The sequence below is a fragment of the Telopea speciosissima genome, chromosome 2, assembly GCF_018873765.1.
Source record: "Telopea speciosissima isolate NSW1024214 ecotype Mountain lineage chromosome 2, Tspe_v1, whole genome shotgun sequence".
Taxonomy (NCBI): domain Eukaryota; kingdom Viridiplantae; phylum Streptophyta; class Magnoliopsida; order Proteales; family Proteaceae; genus Telopea; species Telopea speciosissima.
This window is the reverse complement of record NC_057917.1, coordinates 12,698,489-12,715,820: the sequence shown is the minus strand read 5'-3', so window position 1 is coordinate 12,715,820 and position 17,332 is coordinate 12,698,489. Positions and strand designations below refer to the sequence as shown.

The window sequence follows — 17,332 nt, the reverse complement described above, 5'->3', positions numbered from 1 at the left end:
TGATGTATGACCATGCACAAAACCTTTCCCCCATCGAGTGGATGATCATGCATGACCGTACACACAATCTTTTGCTAAACCACAAAAAAGAAATTTAAAAGAAAATTATTCTAGAAAAGAGCATAGGGAAAATTCATTACACGTGGCTGTCGGTTTCATGATGTCGGTAGGACTGCGGAATTGCTAATTATTCTAAATTTGTAATCTAGTTATTTAGTTTAAGTGGTGGTGTTAAGGGTCAAGACTTAATCCAGTTTTGAAAGATTTTTTTAATGTACTTGCGAGTCTGAAAGCAAACTGTGAATAAATTAGATCATTAAGACTTGCAAGGTTGGCTTTATTTTTTTCAAGTCTTAAGAGCAGCTGGGATGTGGGAAAGAAACTCCCTTAAGATTTTTTGGCAATTTTCCGACCTTTTCAGTACCTATTTAAGGTAACATTGGCTACCCGCTGCTCTCTCATTACTCCTCTTCATTTCTTCATTTATTGCTGTTTCTGCAAATCAATCCATCGTTCATCCTTGCTTTGCAACATGATGAAGCAACTACAGAGTCCCATCTTCTCTAGTATTGCTGGGTTTCTCTTTCTACTTCTGATTTTGCAGTTAAGACCCACCATGTCCCAAGAAGTTGGTAAATGATGAGAAACTAACCCCCCAGTACCTTATTTTCATATATATATTACAAGTATTTGTTTTAATGTTTCAGTGAAATGGGTTGCTGCACTTCATGCTTTCTAACTATGATCATGATTCATTTGGGCTGTGCAGAGGATGAGAGAGAGTTTGATTATTTGGTAGGGAGTAGTAAAGGACCAGAGCACTGGGGAGAGCTTCATGAAGAATGGGCAGCTTGTAATAATGGAGATATGCAATCTCCCATTGACTTGTTGCATCAAAGGGTGGAAGTGGTTCCTGAATTGGGGAAGATAAAGAGAGATTACAAGACTGCCAATGCAACCCTCAAGAATAGGGGCCACGATATAATGGTAATTATCAAATCAAATCACTTCACCTAACAGCTTAATTTGGATTTATGACTCTCAATTTCAGGGTAGTAATCTCTGGAAGCTATAAGGCCATGAAGAACTAGTTGTATAGATTATAATTTGGAAACAGAGAATATGAAGTTTTATCTGATCACTTTGTATGTGGATTTGCTGTATCGATATTGTTTATGAACTTAAATTGGATTGATTTATCCCAAGTGTAGGAAGCAGAGCACATGAGTGAGATAGGTTTTCCCCCTTTAATCTTTCTGTTAAGTATCACAATTTATGACTCTTCTTTGGTGCTTAATTTCATGGACGCAGCTTCAATGGGAAGGTGACGCCGGATCAATCCACATCAATGGTACTGATTATAAGCTCAAACAGTGTCACTGGCACTCTCCTTCCGAGCACACCATTGATGGCAATAGGTGTTTGTTTATTAACTTCGATCTCTACTTTTTATCATCTCTCTCTCTCTCTCTTTTTGAAAATAAAAAAGGCTGACATGATTAACCTAAGAGTACATACCCTTTTCTAAAATTTCCACAGGTTTGCTATGGAGGTGCATATGTTTCATGAAAGCTCAAATCTCAGCTTCGCAGTGATTGGAGTCCTTTACAAGATTGGGCGACCTGATCCCTTTCTCTCTGAGGTAAACAATCAAACAACTTCAAACCCCCTCAACAGAATCACATCTCTGTCTCTCTCTATCTCTCACACATCTGTAGGGTCATAATATGGGATGTGTTGTGTTTCTTGGCAGTTGGAGGAGGAAATACAGGCTCTTGCTGATACCCAAAACGAGATTAATGTTGGGATGGTTAATCCAAAACACATAAAGTTGGGTGGAAGGAAGTACTACAGATATGTGGGTTCTCTCACTACTCCTCCTTGCACCCAAGGTGTCACTTGGACTATCATTAAAAGGGTACGAACTCTTCTCTCATTCCTTTATTGTTTTTTGTTATTTTTATTTAGAGATAGAGGATAAGCGAAACAATATATGTAGGCCAAATGTTCTCTGTGCCGGGCTGCGCCCAGATACATGGGGGCCGGTGGGCGAATGACCATCTTGCCCCCTGGAATGACAGACCCATGTGTTTGAGTGCAGGCTGCGCTGCGGCACAGTGAACATCAGCCCATATATTTAATAGAAAAAAAAAGGTGACTCACATATTTAATGGCAAGAAAAAGAGGAAAGAGACTATGAGAGGGAAATACACATAATGTACAAAATTTGGCTATTGCCCAGGTTGCACCATGTTCCTGCTGCTCGAATTCTATGCGTCGACTTGGAATCCATTAGGGTATTTTGAAAAATACCAAAACCTAAGGGGGTATTTGTGAACGGTGAACCCAAAGGGGAAAGGAATTGTTCCAATTTGGCGTCTGCCATTGGGGGCAGTGGGAACATGGGTTGCGGCCAAATTTTTTTCCTTCCTTTTCGTATTAAAAAAGATTCTATTAAACAGGCGAGGGCAAGAAGAATGGATTACAAGAGGATCAAACCTCTGACCCAACATCTATAATCATAATCATAATAATAGTAGTAATTAAAAAAAAAAAAACTGTCTGGTCCAAGTAACAAAGAAGTCTAGAATATTCAAAAATCATAAACAGCAAAAAGATTAATACAAAGTTTTCCTCCACCCATACAGGATGGATCACCCACCATCCTAGGGTTTTAGTATGTTCCAAAATACCTTCCGATACCCATTCCAGTCCTCTCCCGCCCTCAGTGAATGGAATCCCATTCACCGTGGATGGAGGGAGGGAAACTCGGTCCGATTCGACCAATAACTCAGACTGTTTCCCCTCTCTCTATCTCTTCCACTTCAAATTAGTTCCAGATATTATTAGATATGGCATTGCCTTATAGACTTACAAATCTGAACTGAACTCACAGGTGAGGACCGTATCCACAGATCAAGTGAAGCTATTAAGGAAGGCGGTTCAAGATGTAAGTAAATACATTTAAACCCAGTTGGTATATATATGTCAATGGGTTCACAATCCCAAATTTTGTTGGAATATATTTGAAATCATTAGGTTAATCTGGTCCAACCATTCCTGGTTCAGCATGAAGTACAGTTTTGATAACTATATATGCAGTGTTACATACATATGTGATATAAACTGGTGATTACTTCCTCTGCAGTATGCAGAATCGAATGCGAGGCCATTGCAACCACTGAATGATCGAATGATTGAGTTCTACGAGCCCAAGCAGACTTCACCAAAGCATGATTGACTTTTATAATCTAAATTCATTGCTCAATTTTGATCTTCATTCATTCTACAGACAATAAAAAGGAAGCTTATTTCCTATTTAGTATTGCAGTTGGGCAGTTACTTATTAGGGGGAGTACATAGGGAGTTTAAGACATTTATTAATTATTATAGTGCAAATGTATTGGGGACTTTTGTTAAGCATTTCTTGTAATGATATTGTTTATATTAATTGACTTCAGAGATACTACAAATAATATGATAGAGGAGATCCTTTGTTGAGACAAAACTGGCTACTTATCCTTTTTCTTTTTCAATTCAACCAAATGTTGTTGAAAATTTGAGTAGCTTATGTGATTCAAAAAACTTGATTTTGAAAAGCAACTATACTTTTACCAACTATATTTTTACCAATTCTACCAAAAAAAAAAAAACATTTTTACCAAAAAAAAAAAAAGCAACTATATTGATTAATATTTTATTAAGATATTTTTGTTTAGTCCCATATCAGAAATGGATATTTTTATGCGGGTTTCGTAAGATTATGTATTTCTTTATAGGGATTTTCTTATGACATTCTTAAGGTGTCAAATAATTTGTAACTATATTTTTTTAGGACAAGAAATCTCTACTTGGTTGCATGGTCTTTACACAAGCGTCTAGGTCAATGGGTCAGCACGTCTGGGTATCGACCCAAGGGGCAGAGGCATTATCTCACGGTACCTTGTAAGAGGGCGTAGGAAACACCATCAAGTAGAGATTTTTTCCTTTTTTTTTTTATTTATTTATAGATAAATTATTTCACATGTGTACTTAAAAAATGAACCAAACAATGAACTCTTGAAAATGGACATAATGGAAAGTGCACCTTCAAATTATTTGAAAACTCTCCTGTCTATTCCATAATAATGGATGAAAATATATACAAGAGAGTATCATCTAAACATGGCAAGAGTTAAACAAGACAACAGAATTAAAGGCAATATTACATTCATGGAAATGTACAGATTGTCAGAATATCTACATAATATATTACAACTAAATATGATTAATACTCATATTTGTATTTTATAATCTCATTACTAAAATACGCAATGTGACAACTATATGAACAAAATGCCCGATTCTGTCTCTAGTTCCTAACAATTTCATGTCTAACCTTAGGACAACCAATTGCCTAAATTAAACTACTATAAATTAATATTTATTTAATTACACTATTTAAATGGGGTTTGACGTACAACTACAAAATATAATTATAATTTTGAGGTAAAACCACATGGTTGGAGGTAAGGGTGTCAAACGGTGCGGTTCTGGTTTGGTGCATATTTTACAAGGTAGAAATCAAAACCGCATCGGATAACAATCACCTAAAATCAGAATCGTTTTATATACAGTGCGGTTTTAACGGTTTCTATTCGATTTTCGTTATCCGATTTACATGCAGTTTGTAATACTGATTTCACCTTTGTACTCTTTAATTTTATTTTTCATATCCTTGTTATGTGGGTGAAATTATATTGTTTCATACACATCTAACTCTAGGCAAAGTTCACTTAGATATGTTAGTTGCAATGATAATTTTAATTAAGTGATTACTCAAGGCCGCAAAGTACCGCAAGGGAAACCAACCTGAGGACATCACCAATCCATACCCTCTACTGAATTCATTAACAAACTCCACTAAGACATGCTTGTACTAAAACCTTCTGTCCCTTCATAAATTTGGCACTCAAACTGAAATTCAAAAAAATCTCAGTAAGGAGTCTTAATATTTTAGAGTGCTTAACCCCATTCTTAAACAAATAAGAATATTCCTAATCTCGATTTTCTACCCGGTTTCTAGTCGGTTAACCGATGGTTTTCCGGTTTTGAATCAAACCAAACTGATAATAGAACCTACGAAATCAGAATCGCGTCGTTTTTATACAGTGCGGTTCGATTTGATCGTAAACGGTTGGTTCCGGTTCCGACAATTGGTTTCAATTCCATTTTGACACCCTTAGTTGGAGGGCCATGAGTCAAGGTCTGGCCGGGCTTGGGTCCAGCTATGGGGACTTAGGGTTGGGCTGAGGTTTTAAGAAACCCAGTCCAACCGACCCTATTGCAGCCCTAGAATATTTTGATTCTGAAGCTGTTCTAGAACAATTCAAACCAATTCTGATCCGATCCCAAATCTGAATTAGTTGAGACTGATCCAGATCCCAATTCCAAGTTTTTAAACCATGTTTGTAACTAGTTGAAGTAGGCTAATATCCAGAATTTTTTAGAATTTTGTATTCAATAAACTTAGGGCTCTCATTGTAAGAGGTAAGTTTCAGTGTTTCACTAAAAGAATGAAATAATAGCAAAGAATAAGATCAAACATGAATAACTATTAGGCAAAAGTTTTCATGCACGGCCGATTATGTACACGACGTGCATTTAATGCAATCAAATTGGCATATAATGTCAATGTAAAATGTCATAAAACCCCTAGACCCTTATTTGATGGAGTCCATGAGAGCATCTCCCATGTATGAATACCTTCCCCTAACAATTATTTAAAAGCATATTGTAAGAATCAGTTGGAATCGAACTCAATTGAGTCCGATTTGAATTGGTAATTCACAATCCGATTCCAATTCCTAGTCCCATTCAGGGTTTTAGTGGGATCGGTCTACACCCTTGGACCTTTCCACCTTTCCAAGGGGTACACGCCCACACACAACACTAGTTAGTGCGTTCGTTTTCACTTATTTATTATATATTTTTACCCTGGATCGTATCCATCCAACGGTATAGGCTCGATGAGGAATCGAAATTGGTCTCCACCAATACGATAACAATCGACCAATTCAATACCAATTCCTCAAACCATGGTCCCATTCCAATGCCTCTAAGAAAGTACGGATATGTGAGTTGTGATAAATATCCTATAGGACCAGATGGCAAATTAATTGAAAGAATTTTAGTGATCTACAACACAATAAATGTGGGATTTTTTTGTTTTTTTTAAGAGCAGGGGAGGGATTTGGTAAGACAATAAATGTGGAATCACATATCGTATTAATGTGAAGTTGCAGTTTGAATTTGAGGAATGACTTATCTTATTAATGTGAAATTGAAGTTAAATGAAAGGTGCAGGTGGATGACGCACGTTTGCAAAATTTCTGACATGAAGAAACGAAAATAACTCTGTAAATTCAAAATACAGAGAGTCATAGCACACCAACCTTGGCGACCTTAAAATGGTGTAAACCTGACTTTGATTCATCTTTCGTTTCATCATTTTGTATTCACCTTCTAGAGTTTTCAAAGGATGGTGTATCCGTCTTGGTACAATAGTTAAGTTGCGCCATTGCAATCTATTGGTTGCCGGTTTAAAACTTGGAAATAATCTCTTCAGCGAAGCAAGGGATGTGAGGCTGTGCACGGTTAGCAAAAATGTGTTTCCATTTTTTTTTACCATTTTAAATACGTTGTCCAAATATACTAGAAAAAATGGTAGACGAAAAGCATTTCCATTTTAAACATGTTTAAAATAGATTTAAAATATGTTTCTATTTTTTAACATTTTTTAAGACCTTGGACTTGTCAAACAAGGTCTTACGTAATTGATCATATCTCTTTGTTCCGAACTCTGATCGACTTTATTCTTTCCCCGACATAAAGATGATTGGAAAGGCTACATTTCCCATTATTTCACCTTCAACTCAAGATCAATGCACGGACTTCAAAATTGAACCACAAACTGATGCATCTACTAAAAATGGTTTCTAAAACGATGACTCCCAATGTCAACTAAACATAAGTGTGTTGATTGTGTTGACATCAATGAGCAACACCATAGTGAAGCCACATTGCTCAGCTTTGTACATTATGGTGTATGAATTGGGAATTGATAATGAATGATATTAGATGACATTTTTTGGAACTTACAATGGGTTGTGAAATATTTATGGATTAATTTTGGATGTTACAGTGTTTTTGAACATTAGAAACATGTATTTCAAATAAAAGTTCATCAATTTATATGAGAATAATGCCATTTTTTAAAATATAAATATTTAAAACACAGCATCGTACGTTTTCTGTTTTTTACTATTCTCTGTTTTCTTGATCATTTTATTTGATCATCAATTTGTGATTTTTTACCGTTTAAAACCCATACCGTCCGTTCTTATTTTTTTTTAGGTTTCTGTTTTTGCTAACTATGGGCTGCTTACATTTGCCCAACCAACTGCCTCAGTAATTGTTTTCTCATAGCTTAGGCTCAATTGGGATCTTTTGTATGTTGTGCACTTGGGCTATAGTATGACTAAATGAGATTAAAAATCCTCGGTAGTGCAGGCATCTGGCAGTGCACTGCAGTGTGGCCCTGAGAGCTCGACACATGGGCGAAGTTTCATGTAACAGTGCAAGCTTGATGTAAGGCAATTTTTTTTTTTTCTCTTCCTTCTCTAACTTGGCACCATTGGATGTCACATCTTCCATGTGTCGAGCTCTCATACCTGCACTATAGTGCACCACAAGATTAGGGCACTACAGAGCATTTTTAGGGCATCTGAAAATTTCATCTCCATTCTGTATGAAAATCAACGGGAGAGGATTTTTGTTTGTGTGAGAATGGGATCGAGAGGCTTTCTCACGCCCCTAAATGTGGAAAATACCCACACCACAATTATATCATGGGAAATGACTTCGTGTCAACATGGGGCCCATATGGTAGAGACAAAAAGAGAGAGAATCTTAGGACCAGTACAAAACCACATGATCAAGATGTAAGAGGATGTGGGAAAGCATCCCACTGACCCACACTGCCGACATAAGAATTTTTTTACTAAAATCAACATATGAAAAATTGCAAATAAAAAAGATTTAATAGTTTTGCAAGCTGAGTTGTTCACCTACAATCAAGGTTCAAAATTCAGGTATTGGATTCGGTATCAGTTATGGTCGAAATCTTTTTGGATCGGGATTAGATCAATACAAATATCCAATCTGAGATTACGAACCATACCTACAATTCTCTTTTCACCAATCTTCGTTTTTTATAAGCAAACGGGAGGGAGGATGTGAACCAAGAGGCTTGAATCCAAGACCTCTCTCTGTAGCAATGGGCTTTTTCACACCATAATTTACCAAGTGCGCTAGGCACTTATTCACAACCCTCTTTTTGATTGTTAGAAGAGCGTAAAATGATTTTAGCCCTCCATCCACGATGAAGCTTGAATCCAAGACCTCCTGCTAGCAATGGGTTTTTTTGCATCACAAATTACCAAGTGTGCTAGGCACTTATTCACAACCCTCTTTTCGATTGTTAGCCCTCCATCCACAATGAGATAATTTTTTGTTTTTTATTTCATTGTATGGAAACAAAGTTGGAACAAATTGTTGGGTGACAACTAAAAAATATAATCATAATTTTGGGGCAAGTTAAAGTCAAAATTAGATATGAAATGTTGAAAATAAAAAATTGTAGTTCCAACGTAGAACCAAACCCTATTGAAAATTTCTCTTTTTCATACTTCATTTCACTTTCATTTGCTGGAATTCTGGTTGATGATCCGAACAACCCTCTAAAACAATATTCAACTAGTGTCTGTCATCATTCAGAAAGGAAAAAGAAGGAAATAAAGAAAACAAATTCGACTTTACCAAAAAAAATAGAAAATTTGAATTAGACTTCGTCTGATTATTTTTTTTTGGTAGGAGATTTCGTCTGATTTATAATCAGAGAAAATGTTCTCTGTTGGGGAGGCGCAGCCACACCTAGACATAGACACAGTGGGGGGGGGGGGGGGGAGAGGGGGGAAATGACTGCTCCACCTTCATGAAAAGGTTAAAATTACGTCTTTCGAGATGTCAATGCACATGTTCTCATTGAATGTCGCAAACGGGTAGCCTCCTATGCTCCCCACAGAGAACACTCTCCCAATTAAATTTTTTTTGGTAAACTCTCCCAACTAATTAGAGTTCACAGAATATGATAGATGTTTGGTCTAATAGGGTTGCCTTTGTTATTGGGCCGTTTGTCTGTCATCGAACTTAAAGGTCAATCAGAAACAATGAATTTCGCTACAAAAGAATTGGCACTTTTTCCTGGTAAAAATCATGTAAAAGGAACTTCCACATGCAAAATTGATTTAAAAAAAAACGAGTTAGGATTATATTTAGGTAGTTATTGGTGTCACAAGGGCTTGTGATGTTTTAGAAAATCACAAATAAATTTAAGCCTCTATTTATATAATTTTTTGTATTTAAAGTCCAATTGAAAATTGCAAGAGTGCATAATAATGGTTCACACATATACAATGAGATGCATGCTAATACATTTAGGTATTTGATTGAAATAGATTATAAAATTTGAGACATTTTTGAACAATCTCATTTCCTCTCTATCCAATGCTTAAAAGAAACGTCATTTGCCCACGTGACAAAATAAACATCTTGGGACAGAGACCTTTATGACAAAAATATTTCGCCTCTCATTTTATATGATTTTATCTTAGAAATTAATTGGAGCCATATTAAAAAATTTTAAAATAGGGATTGAATTCCCTATCTGGTTGTATAATGTACTAGCACCTCTCTCTCTTTTACCCACCCACACACACACCTCTCCCACAACCAGAGGTAGATTCTCTCTCTCTTTCTCTTATTATACTAGGAGGTAAATATGTCATTTCAATGGAAGGATGAGAGACCTAGACACAACGTCACACAAGGAGACATCAGCATATGCTACACTACCTAGGAACGCTTTTTCTATCATTAAAAAAAAACATACAAGGAAAAAGAGCGTTAACAACCAGATAACAATCTCTTGCTTGCGGTCAAATGCTTCTACACGCACTCTTATGACCCTCATGCTAATGCAAGCACTATACGACCAGATAACAATCTCTTGCCATAAAACCCATAAATTAAATAATAGGCAAAAGATCACACCCGCATCAGCATTGACCTGGATATATATATATTTTTTATTTTAAATGGGGTGGAGCAATAATTTCACCATCTCCGGTGTTTGGGGCCTTGGGCATCGTTATTTTGGACCTGTGCATCTAGGTAGTCGGGCTGCATGTGCAACACCAGATTCAAGGCACTGCATTTTGACCGCCTTACCCCTGTTTGAGCAAGACGCTTGGACAAGGATAAGGCGGTCAAAGCGTGCTGCCTTGAATCTTATGTTGCACATGCAACCCGACTGCCTGGATGCATGGGTCGGCGTTATTTTCCAAAAGAAAATGCAATTTTTCTAATGGATGCCGGGATCCTGAATATTTTTTAGTTTTTTAATTTTTTTTGTCAGTATCTCAAAGTTAAAAAAACATAAAATAAAAAAAGAGACTTAATTAAGAACCAAACATTCTTGGTCTTCTTGCGAGCAATCCCATCAGACGTGTGCGATCAGGACACGAGAGGCAGTATAATACACGTGGTTTGTCAGAGTTGGGGGTGTTGGACTACAAATTTCTAATTATTCTAATTCTAAATTTATAATCAAATTTAGTTAAAGGAGTGATGTTAGGGGTTAAGACTTAATGGAATCTTACAAATATTTGTTTAATAGACTTGCGAACGAGTCTGAAAGCAATTACTTTGTTATCAAAAGGGTTTTTGTTGTTGGGCTTCAAGTCTTCAGATCATCTGTTTATCAAGAAAAGAAAGTCTTCAGATTGCGTATGTGTTGATCTCTTTCAGAGTTTCAGGTCAGTCAGCTAAGAACTACTCTACTCGTTTTGAAAAAAAGATTTTCTTTTCTAAATGATTGCGTATGTGTTGACGATCTTGAGGTCAACAGGTGTGTATCCCCAAAATCTCCTCTCGGTCTGGAACTTGGAATTTCGTGGAATTCGAAGGCACCAAGAAACTCACAAGGGTTTGGCATTTTTCCGATCTCTGTACCTATTTAAGGTAAGGTTAGCTACCGCTGCTCCCTCATTACTTCTCTTCATTTCTTCATACCCATCTATATTGTTGCTTCTGCAAATCAATCCAATGATGAAGCAACTACGGAGTTCCATCTCCTCTAGTATTTCTGGGTTTTTCCTTCTACTTCTGATCTTGCAGTTAAAATCCATCACCTGCCAAGAAGTTGGTAAATGATGATAAACTAACACCCCCCCCCCCCCCCCCCAGTACCTTATTTCCATATATATTTCAAGTATTTGTTTTAATGTTTCAGTGAGATGGATTGCTGTACTTCATGCATGATATCATCTTTCTAACTATGATCATGATTCATTTTGGCTGTGCAGAGGATGAGAGAGAGTTCGATTATTTGGTAGGGAGTAGTAAAGGACCAGAGCACTGGGGAGAACTTCATGAAGAATGGGCAGCTTGTAATAATGGAGATATGCAATCTCCCATCGACATGTTGCATCAAAGGGTGGAAGTGGTGCCGGAATTGGGGAAGATCAAGAGAGATTACAAGACTGCCAATGCTACTCTCAAGAATAGGGGTCACGATATAATGGTAATTGGCAAATCAAATCACTTGATGATCTAAAACAGCTTTGGATTTATGACTTTTACTTCAGGGTACTAATTACTCCATTTGTTTTGATTGGGTGCTCACTGGTTCACATATTATGGAAATGGAAGTGCCCATTTCTTACTTTTTGATACAGAAAAGCCAAAATTCAGAAATCAAATGGGATTTGGTCACTGTTTGTAGGAGTGATGGAAAATTGAAGTTCAGAGAAATTAATCTCCGAAAGTTACAAAGCCATGATGAACTTGTTGTATAGGTTATAACTTGGAAACAGAAAATTTTAAATTCTTTCTGATCACTAGGTGTTGATTGCTGTATGGATATTTTGTATGAACTTAAGTTGGATTAATTTATCCGAAGTGTTGGAAGCAGAGCACAGCAATAAGATAGGTTTTTTCCCCTTTATTGTTTTTGATAAGTAACACAAATCTTTCTGATCTCTCTCTCTCTCTCAGTATGAAACCATAGACTTCTAAAATTGTATTATTAGTTGGTGAGAGTTTGGTGCACAGATTGGGGAACCACAGCTGGTTTTTGTTTAAACAAGAACAAGTAAACATGCTTTTGGGATTTGGTATAAGATAGAAAAATGTTTTAGAGAGACAAATAGGTGTCAAATTGTCAACGCAGTAGTACTATGTAGTCTAAAATCTAACTATATTTTATCTTGTTTTATATGCTTAATTTCATGGACACAGCTTCAATGGGAAGGTGATGCCGGATCAATCCACATCAATGGTACTGATTATAAGCTCAAACAGTGTCACTGGCACTCTCCTTCCGAGCACACCATTGATGGCAATAGGTGTTTATTTACTTCTCCACTTCTCTTCCTCTCTTTGAATATCAAAAAGGCTGAAATGATTAACCTAAGAGTACACACCCTTTTCTAAAATTTCCACAGGTTTGCTATGGAGGTGCATATGTTTCATGAAAGCTCAAATCTCAGCTTCGCAGTGATTGGAGTCCTTTACAAGATTGGGCGACCTGATCCCTTTCTCTCTGAGGTAAACAATCAAACAACTTTAAACCCCCTCAACAGAATCACATCTCCCTCTATCTCTCACACATTTGTAGAATCATAATATGGGATGTGTTGTGGTTTTTGGCAGTTGGAAGAGGAAATACAGACTCTTGCTGATACCCAAAACGAGATTAATGTTGGGATGGTTAATCCAAAACACATAAAGTTGGGCGGAAGGAAGTATTACAGATATGTGGGTTCTCTCACCACTCCTCCTTGCACCCAAGGTGTCACTTGGACCATCATTAAAAGGGTATGTTCTCTTCTCCCTTTTTCTTTAATGAAACAAAATTCTAAAAGGGTCAAGAATATATAAACCCAACTACTGCCACTACTTCTTCCAGTTATTAGATATGCTGATATGGCATTGCCTTGTAGACTTACGAATCTGAATTGGAATCACAGGTGAGGACTGTTTCCGCAGAGCAAGTGAAGCTACTACGGCGGGCGGTTCATGACGTAAGTAACTACGTTCTAAAACATCAATCTCATGTATTTTTTTTTGCTTTCTTTATATACATTATAGATGCATTATATTTAACCCCTGTTCCATTATTAAATTTCCCTCCCCCGTGAAGCAGGAGAGTTCATCCATGACCTCTTGGGACCATGTTTCGTAATCTCGGATTGGATCGGTCATGACAAATCTTGAGATATGACCAATCTGGCAACGTATTTCTAGATTGGTCAACTCAATTGGATCGGCCAATCCGGTTCGATACTTGTCAATTTTTTTGGGTTTTTCGATTGATATTTTGGGGATTTTGACCAATTTTTGAATTACTGACCGATACATACCAATTTTTAGTATTTTATTAATAATTTTGATCGATCCAAGCCTGAACCAATAAAACCTGGATTTTGATCATTTTACCCAATCCATGCCGATTTTGATCGATCCAGATCGGTATCAGATAGATATCGGCCTTGAACAATCCCAAATCCAATACCTGGATTATGAACCTTGCTTGGGACGCCATGTTAAATACAAGTTTAGATTCTCTGCATATATGTGTATACTGCACATATGGTTAGAGGATGTCATGTGTCCTCTTCACTACCATTAAGGGTGCATGAAAGGTTATTTATGAGAGTGAAAGGACACTTGACATCCTTTATTTGTACAAGCACAAATCAAGTTCTCGTACGAGAACCATTTTTGTACATTTTTTCCCGCACAGATGGAATCCACTCACTCAATTGGATTCCATCTGTACGAGAAACAACGTACAAGAATGTCCATCCTCTAACCGTACATCCAAAGGAACATTTGCATCTGTGAAACTTATGCCATATTGAGACCGGCTTGGCTGGTTGAACTAAAAACTTCTCACAGGGCCGTGGTGGTCAGGCTGGCTCGAAGGCAGCTGCATTGCTTACCCCCTAAATGGCCCAGTAGACTCGACAATGTTCTTTTCGACCACCTAAGCGGCACCAACAGATAAGGGTATCAATTTAGAATCGAAATCGGTCGTTTAAAACTGAGTTGAATTAATTTGCTTTGGTTTTGGTTTTGGAAGCTAGAATCGTTTTTCGGTTCAATTCAGTTTTGATTTCATGATTAAAACCGTTAAACCGAACTGAATTACCTATTTTCAAACTGAATAAGAAACTGGGTAAAGTTATATTCTTTTTTAATATTACAATCAAATGTGTTTACCAAAAAAAATAAAAATATTACAATCACATGTGGATGATAAATTATATTCCTTTTTAATATTTTGAAAAGGTTTGATGGATATGACCCTAACAAATAAGGGTTTTTTTGCTGGTAAAAATACAAGAAGTTAGCCCAAACACCTAAAACATGACCTAAATCGAATATGAAACCGAATAAGGAACCAACTATTAAACCGAGTAAAAATCGAACCGAATTAATTCGGTTTTGGTTTTGAAAATGTGTTTCTATTCTTGTTTTGGTTTCTACCTTTTATATCTTAAACCGAACCGATTGACACCCTTACCAGCAGACCCGTTTGGCAAGACAATGGGTTCAAATTTCCATATTTGGTATACCTTGACCATCATTGGATTAATCTGGTCCGACCATTTCTGGTTCACTTTCCAGTACCATTTTTATAAACCATGTAGGTTTTTTTTTGTTTTTTGTTTTTTGGGTGGAAACCATGTAGATTTTACTTACTGATAAACCGGTGATGACTTCCTAACAGTATGCAGAATCGAATGCGAGACCATTGCAGCCACTCAATGATCGAGTGATTGAGTTCTACGAACCCAAGCAGACTTCACCAAAAAATCAGCATTAACCAAAGCATGAGAGTTGTGACTTAAAATTCTAAATTCATTGTTCTCGCTCCATCCGCCCTGCTCTTCTGTGATGTTTGATCATCGACGAGAACAGTTTAATGGAGTTCGGCAGTAGCTCAATTTTGATTCTCAGCTATGCAGTACTTGTTCATTCATTCTACAGACAATAAAAGGGAAGCTTATTTCCTGTTTAGTATATATGGCAGTAGGGAAATTACGTAGGGAGATAAGACATTTATTATAGTGAAAATATATTGGAGAATTTTGTTAAGCATTTCTTGTAACGATATTGTTTATTAAGCTTGAAATAATACGATACATCCATTTTTGAGACAAAACTGGATACTTCTCCTTCTTCTTTCTCTACTCAACCAAATATTGTTGAAATTTGAGTAGCTTAATTATGTGATTCAAAAAAACACTTGATTTTGAAAAGCAATTATATTGATTAATCATTCATTTACATAAAGAGAATTTTTTTATACGGGTTTATAAGATTATATATTTCTTTATAGGGATTTTCTTGTCGACAACTCGACACCCTTCAGGTGTCAAATATTTTGTAATTATATTTTGGGAAGTGGTTCTTTGTCCGGGAGTGCGGCCTATGCTAACACTCTCTGTGCCTATCTCTCTTCTCCCCTAAACAAGGGATATGGATGTCTTTTCATGTGGAGAGGAAAGAGATACACACATGGGAGCGCAGCTGTGGACAGAGTTCTTTTTCCCTTGTATTTTCTATTTTTTAGTTAGAGCAAAATCCTATGATTTAACAGACAAAATATGAATCCAGGTCCTATGACCAGAGCAAAGAAGGATCAACTTGCTGCTTGTTGGTTTGGCACATTTGAATGCATTAATCTTAGACAATATTGGTCCAACAAGGTTTGATCTCATATTTGTCCATTTGGTCAGCCCAGCCCAGCCCAGCCCAGCCCAGCCCATGTGCATACATGTGGCTGTGAGAGGATTCTGACCATTTGAAGATCTTCTGAAGTTGTCATTGTCCATTGTGTGATGAGAGATAGGAGAGAGAAAGAAAGAGGCTTTTATTCGGCATTAATGGAATGAAATATGGAAGAAGAAGGGGTGGAGGAGAAGGTTTGCTCTTATCCGTACTGACCTAACCAGATAGAGGAGATACCATAAAATCCATCAGTGATCTCACCTAGATAATTGTTAATTTATCAGCATAAGCCTGATAATCCACCAAAAATAGAAATATAAATATAAATATCAAGAAAGAGTTCAGAATCCATAGACTTCTCTTACTAAGGGGGTAGAAGAAGATGGTGATGATGCTTGTGATATTGATCATTGTAAAATCATGTCTCTTGATTAGTTAAGTGCAGTAAACATGAGATTTCTACGCACATGGTGCCTCATTTGTATGCACCAGTTTCCAAAAACCAGTATATGAATTAGATCAAAAGCTCAAGAGTATTTAAATTTCCTTTTTCTCTGTAGATTCTTGTTCACATTTTTGGAGTTTGGTCTTATTTTCTTTTTGGAAAAAAAATCTTCATAAATAACCATGTTTTGATTTGTACATTAAATATTTTATCTAGAGCCAGAAATTGTGGATATGTTTTAGCTCCACTCAATTTTTTTCCCCTTTCTATTTGATGCAGTGAAAGTCCTGTTTCCTTCTATTTTGGAATAATATTTCTACTCCATAGGTTGTAAACTTGCTGATAATATGTGCCAATTTTTTTTTCATGGAACTGTACCTTAAAAGCTCTTTAATGAACCTGTGTCTCTGCTGTGAGGTGTTTACTGAAAATAATACATAGGTTAAACGCAGTAGTCTCAAATTGCTTTTTATATGTGAAATTAGGATTTGATCGAATTCAGATTGGGGTTTCTATGGCATTTTGGCTAATTCTTGCCAATTCGAATCGGCAAATGGATCGACCCCGATTCCTCAAAACCCTGCTTTTGATCAGTCCTTTTATGAGCACATGGATATTCAATGCTGTCTTACTCAGGTGAAGAAATATTGCGGGTAACCACTCCCTTTTCTAAGGATGACAAAGAAGTTCATGATAAATCTATGCCCCACTTCTTTTAAATTAGGTGAATGGAATGAATAAAGCGAAAAAATTCAAAGGGGATTTGTCTACCATTTAGTACTGTCCTGCTCTGTCTTTGTTTTCAAATTTTTAACTTCTCCAAGTCCTTTCTTGATCCCAAGCCAAAAACCATATCGACTAGCACTTGTTAGACTGGAGCCTGCCCTTCAGAAAATGGGCAAGAGATCATGTCAACAATCCAGTAGAGCTCAGGAGCAACAGCAAATCACGTTCAATGACTTGAGAATGGTTGTATAAATAGAGCAC

At 36.7% G+C, this 17,332-nt stretch overlaps 1 protein-coding gene across 3 annotated transcripts; it reads left to right on the top strand.

Moving 5' to 3' along the window:
* The first annotated feature begins 475 nt into the window (after nucleotides 1-475).
* LOC122649807 (alpha carbonic anhydrase 7-like) lies at nucleotides 476-15,015 on the top strand. 3 transcript variants are annotated; one of them, XM_043843046.1, is made up of 7 exons: nucleotides 476-632; nucleotides 770-987; nucleotides 1,312-1,418; nucleotides 1,540-1,642; nucleotides 1,754-1,918; nucleotides 13,131-13,184; nucleotides 14,897-15,015. In XM_043843046.1, the coding sequence occupies exons 1-7, from the start codon at nucleotides 533-535 to the stop codon at nucleotides 14,990-14,992; spliced, it is 843 nt and encodes a 280-aa protein (XP_043698981.1). In that variant the 5' UTR covers nucleotides 476-532; the 3' UTR covers nucleotides 14,993-15,015. The 3 variants fall into 3 exon arrangements, with proteins under 3 accessions (XP_043698981.1, XP_043698982.1, XP_043698983.1); XM_043843047.1 differs by lacking the exons at nucleotides 1,312-1,418; nucleotides 1,540-1,642; nucleotides 1,754-1,918 and adding exons at nucleotides 12,400-12,506; nucleotides 12,606-12,708; nucleotides 12,814-12,978 and having other exon boundaries at nucleotides 14,897-15,009; XM_043843048.1 differs by lacking the exons at nucleotides 13,131-13,184; nucleotides 14,897-15,015 and adding exons at nucleotides 2,897-2,950; nucleotides 3,149-3,276.
* The last annotated feature ends 2,317 nt before the right edge of the window (nucleotides 15,016-17,332 follow it).

Excerpts from the sequence above, each read along its gene's own strand:
- LOC122649807 (XM_043843046.1), top strand. The coding sequence starts at position 533 with ATGATGAAGCAACTACAGAGTCCCATCTTCTCTAGTATTGCTGGGTTT. Across the intron at positions 1,643-1,753 it reads CTGATCCCTTTCTCTCTGAG|TTGGAGGAGGAAATACAGGC; the intron begins GTAAACAATCAA and ends GTTTCTTGGCAG. Across the intron at positions 13,185-14,896 it reads TACGGCGGGCGGTTCATGAC|TATGCAGAATCGAATGCGAG; the intron begins GTAAGTAACTAC and ends ACTTCCTAACAG.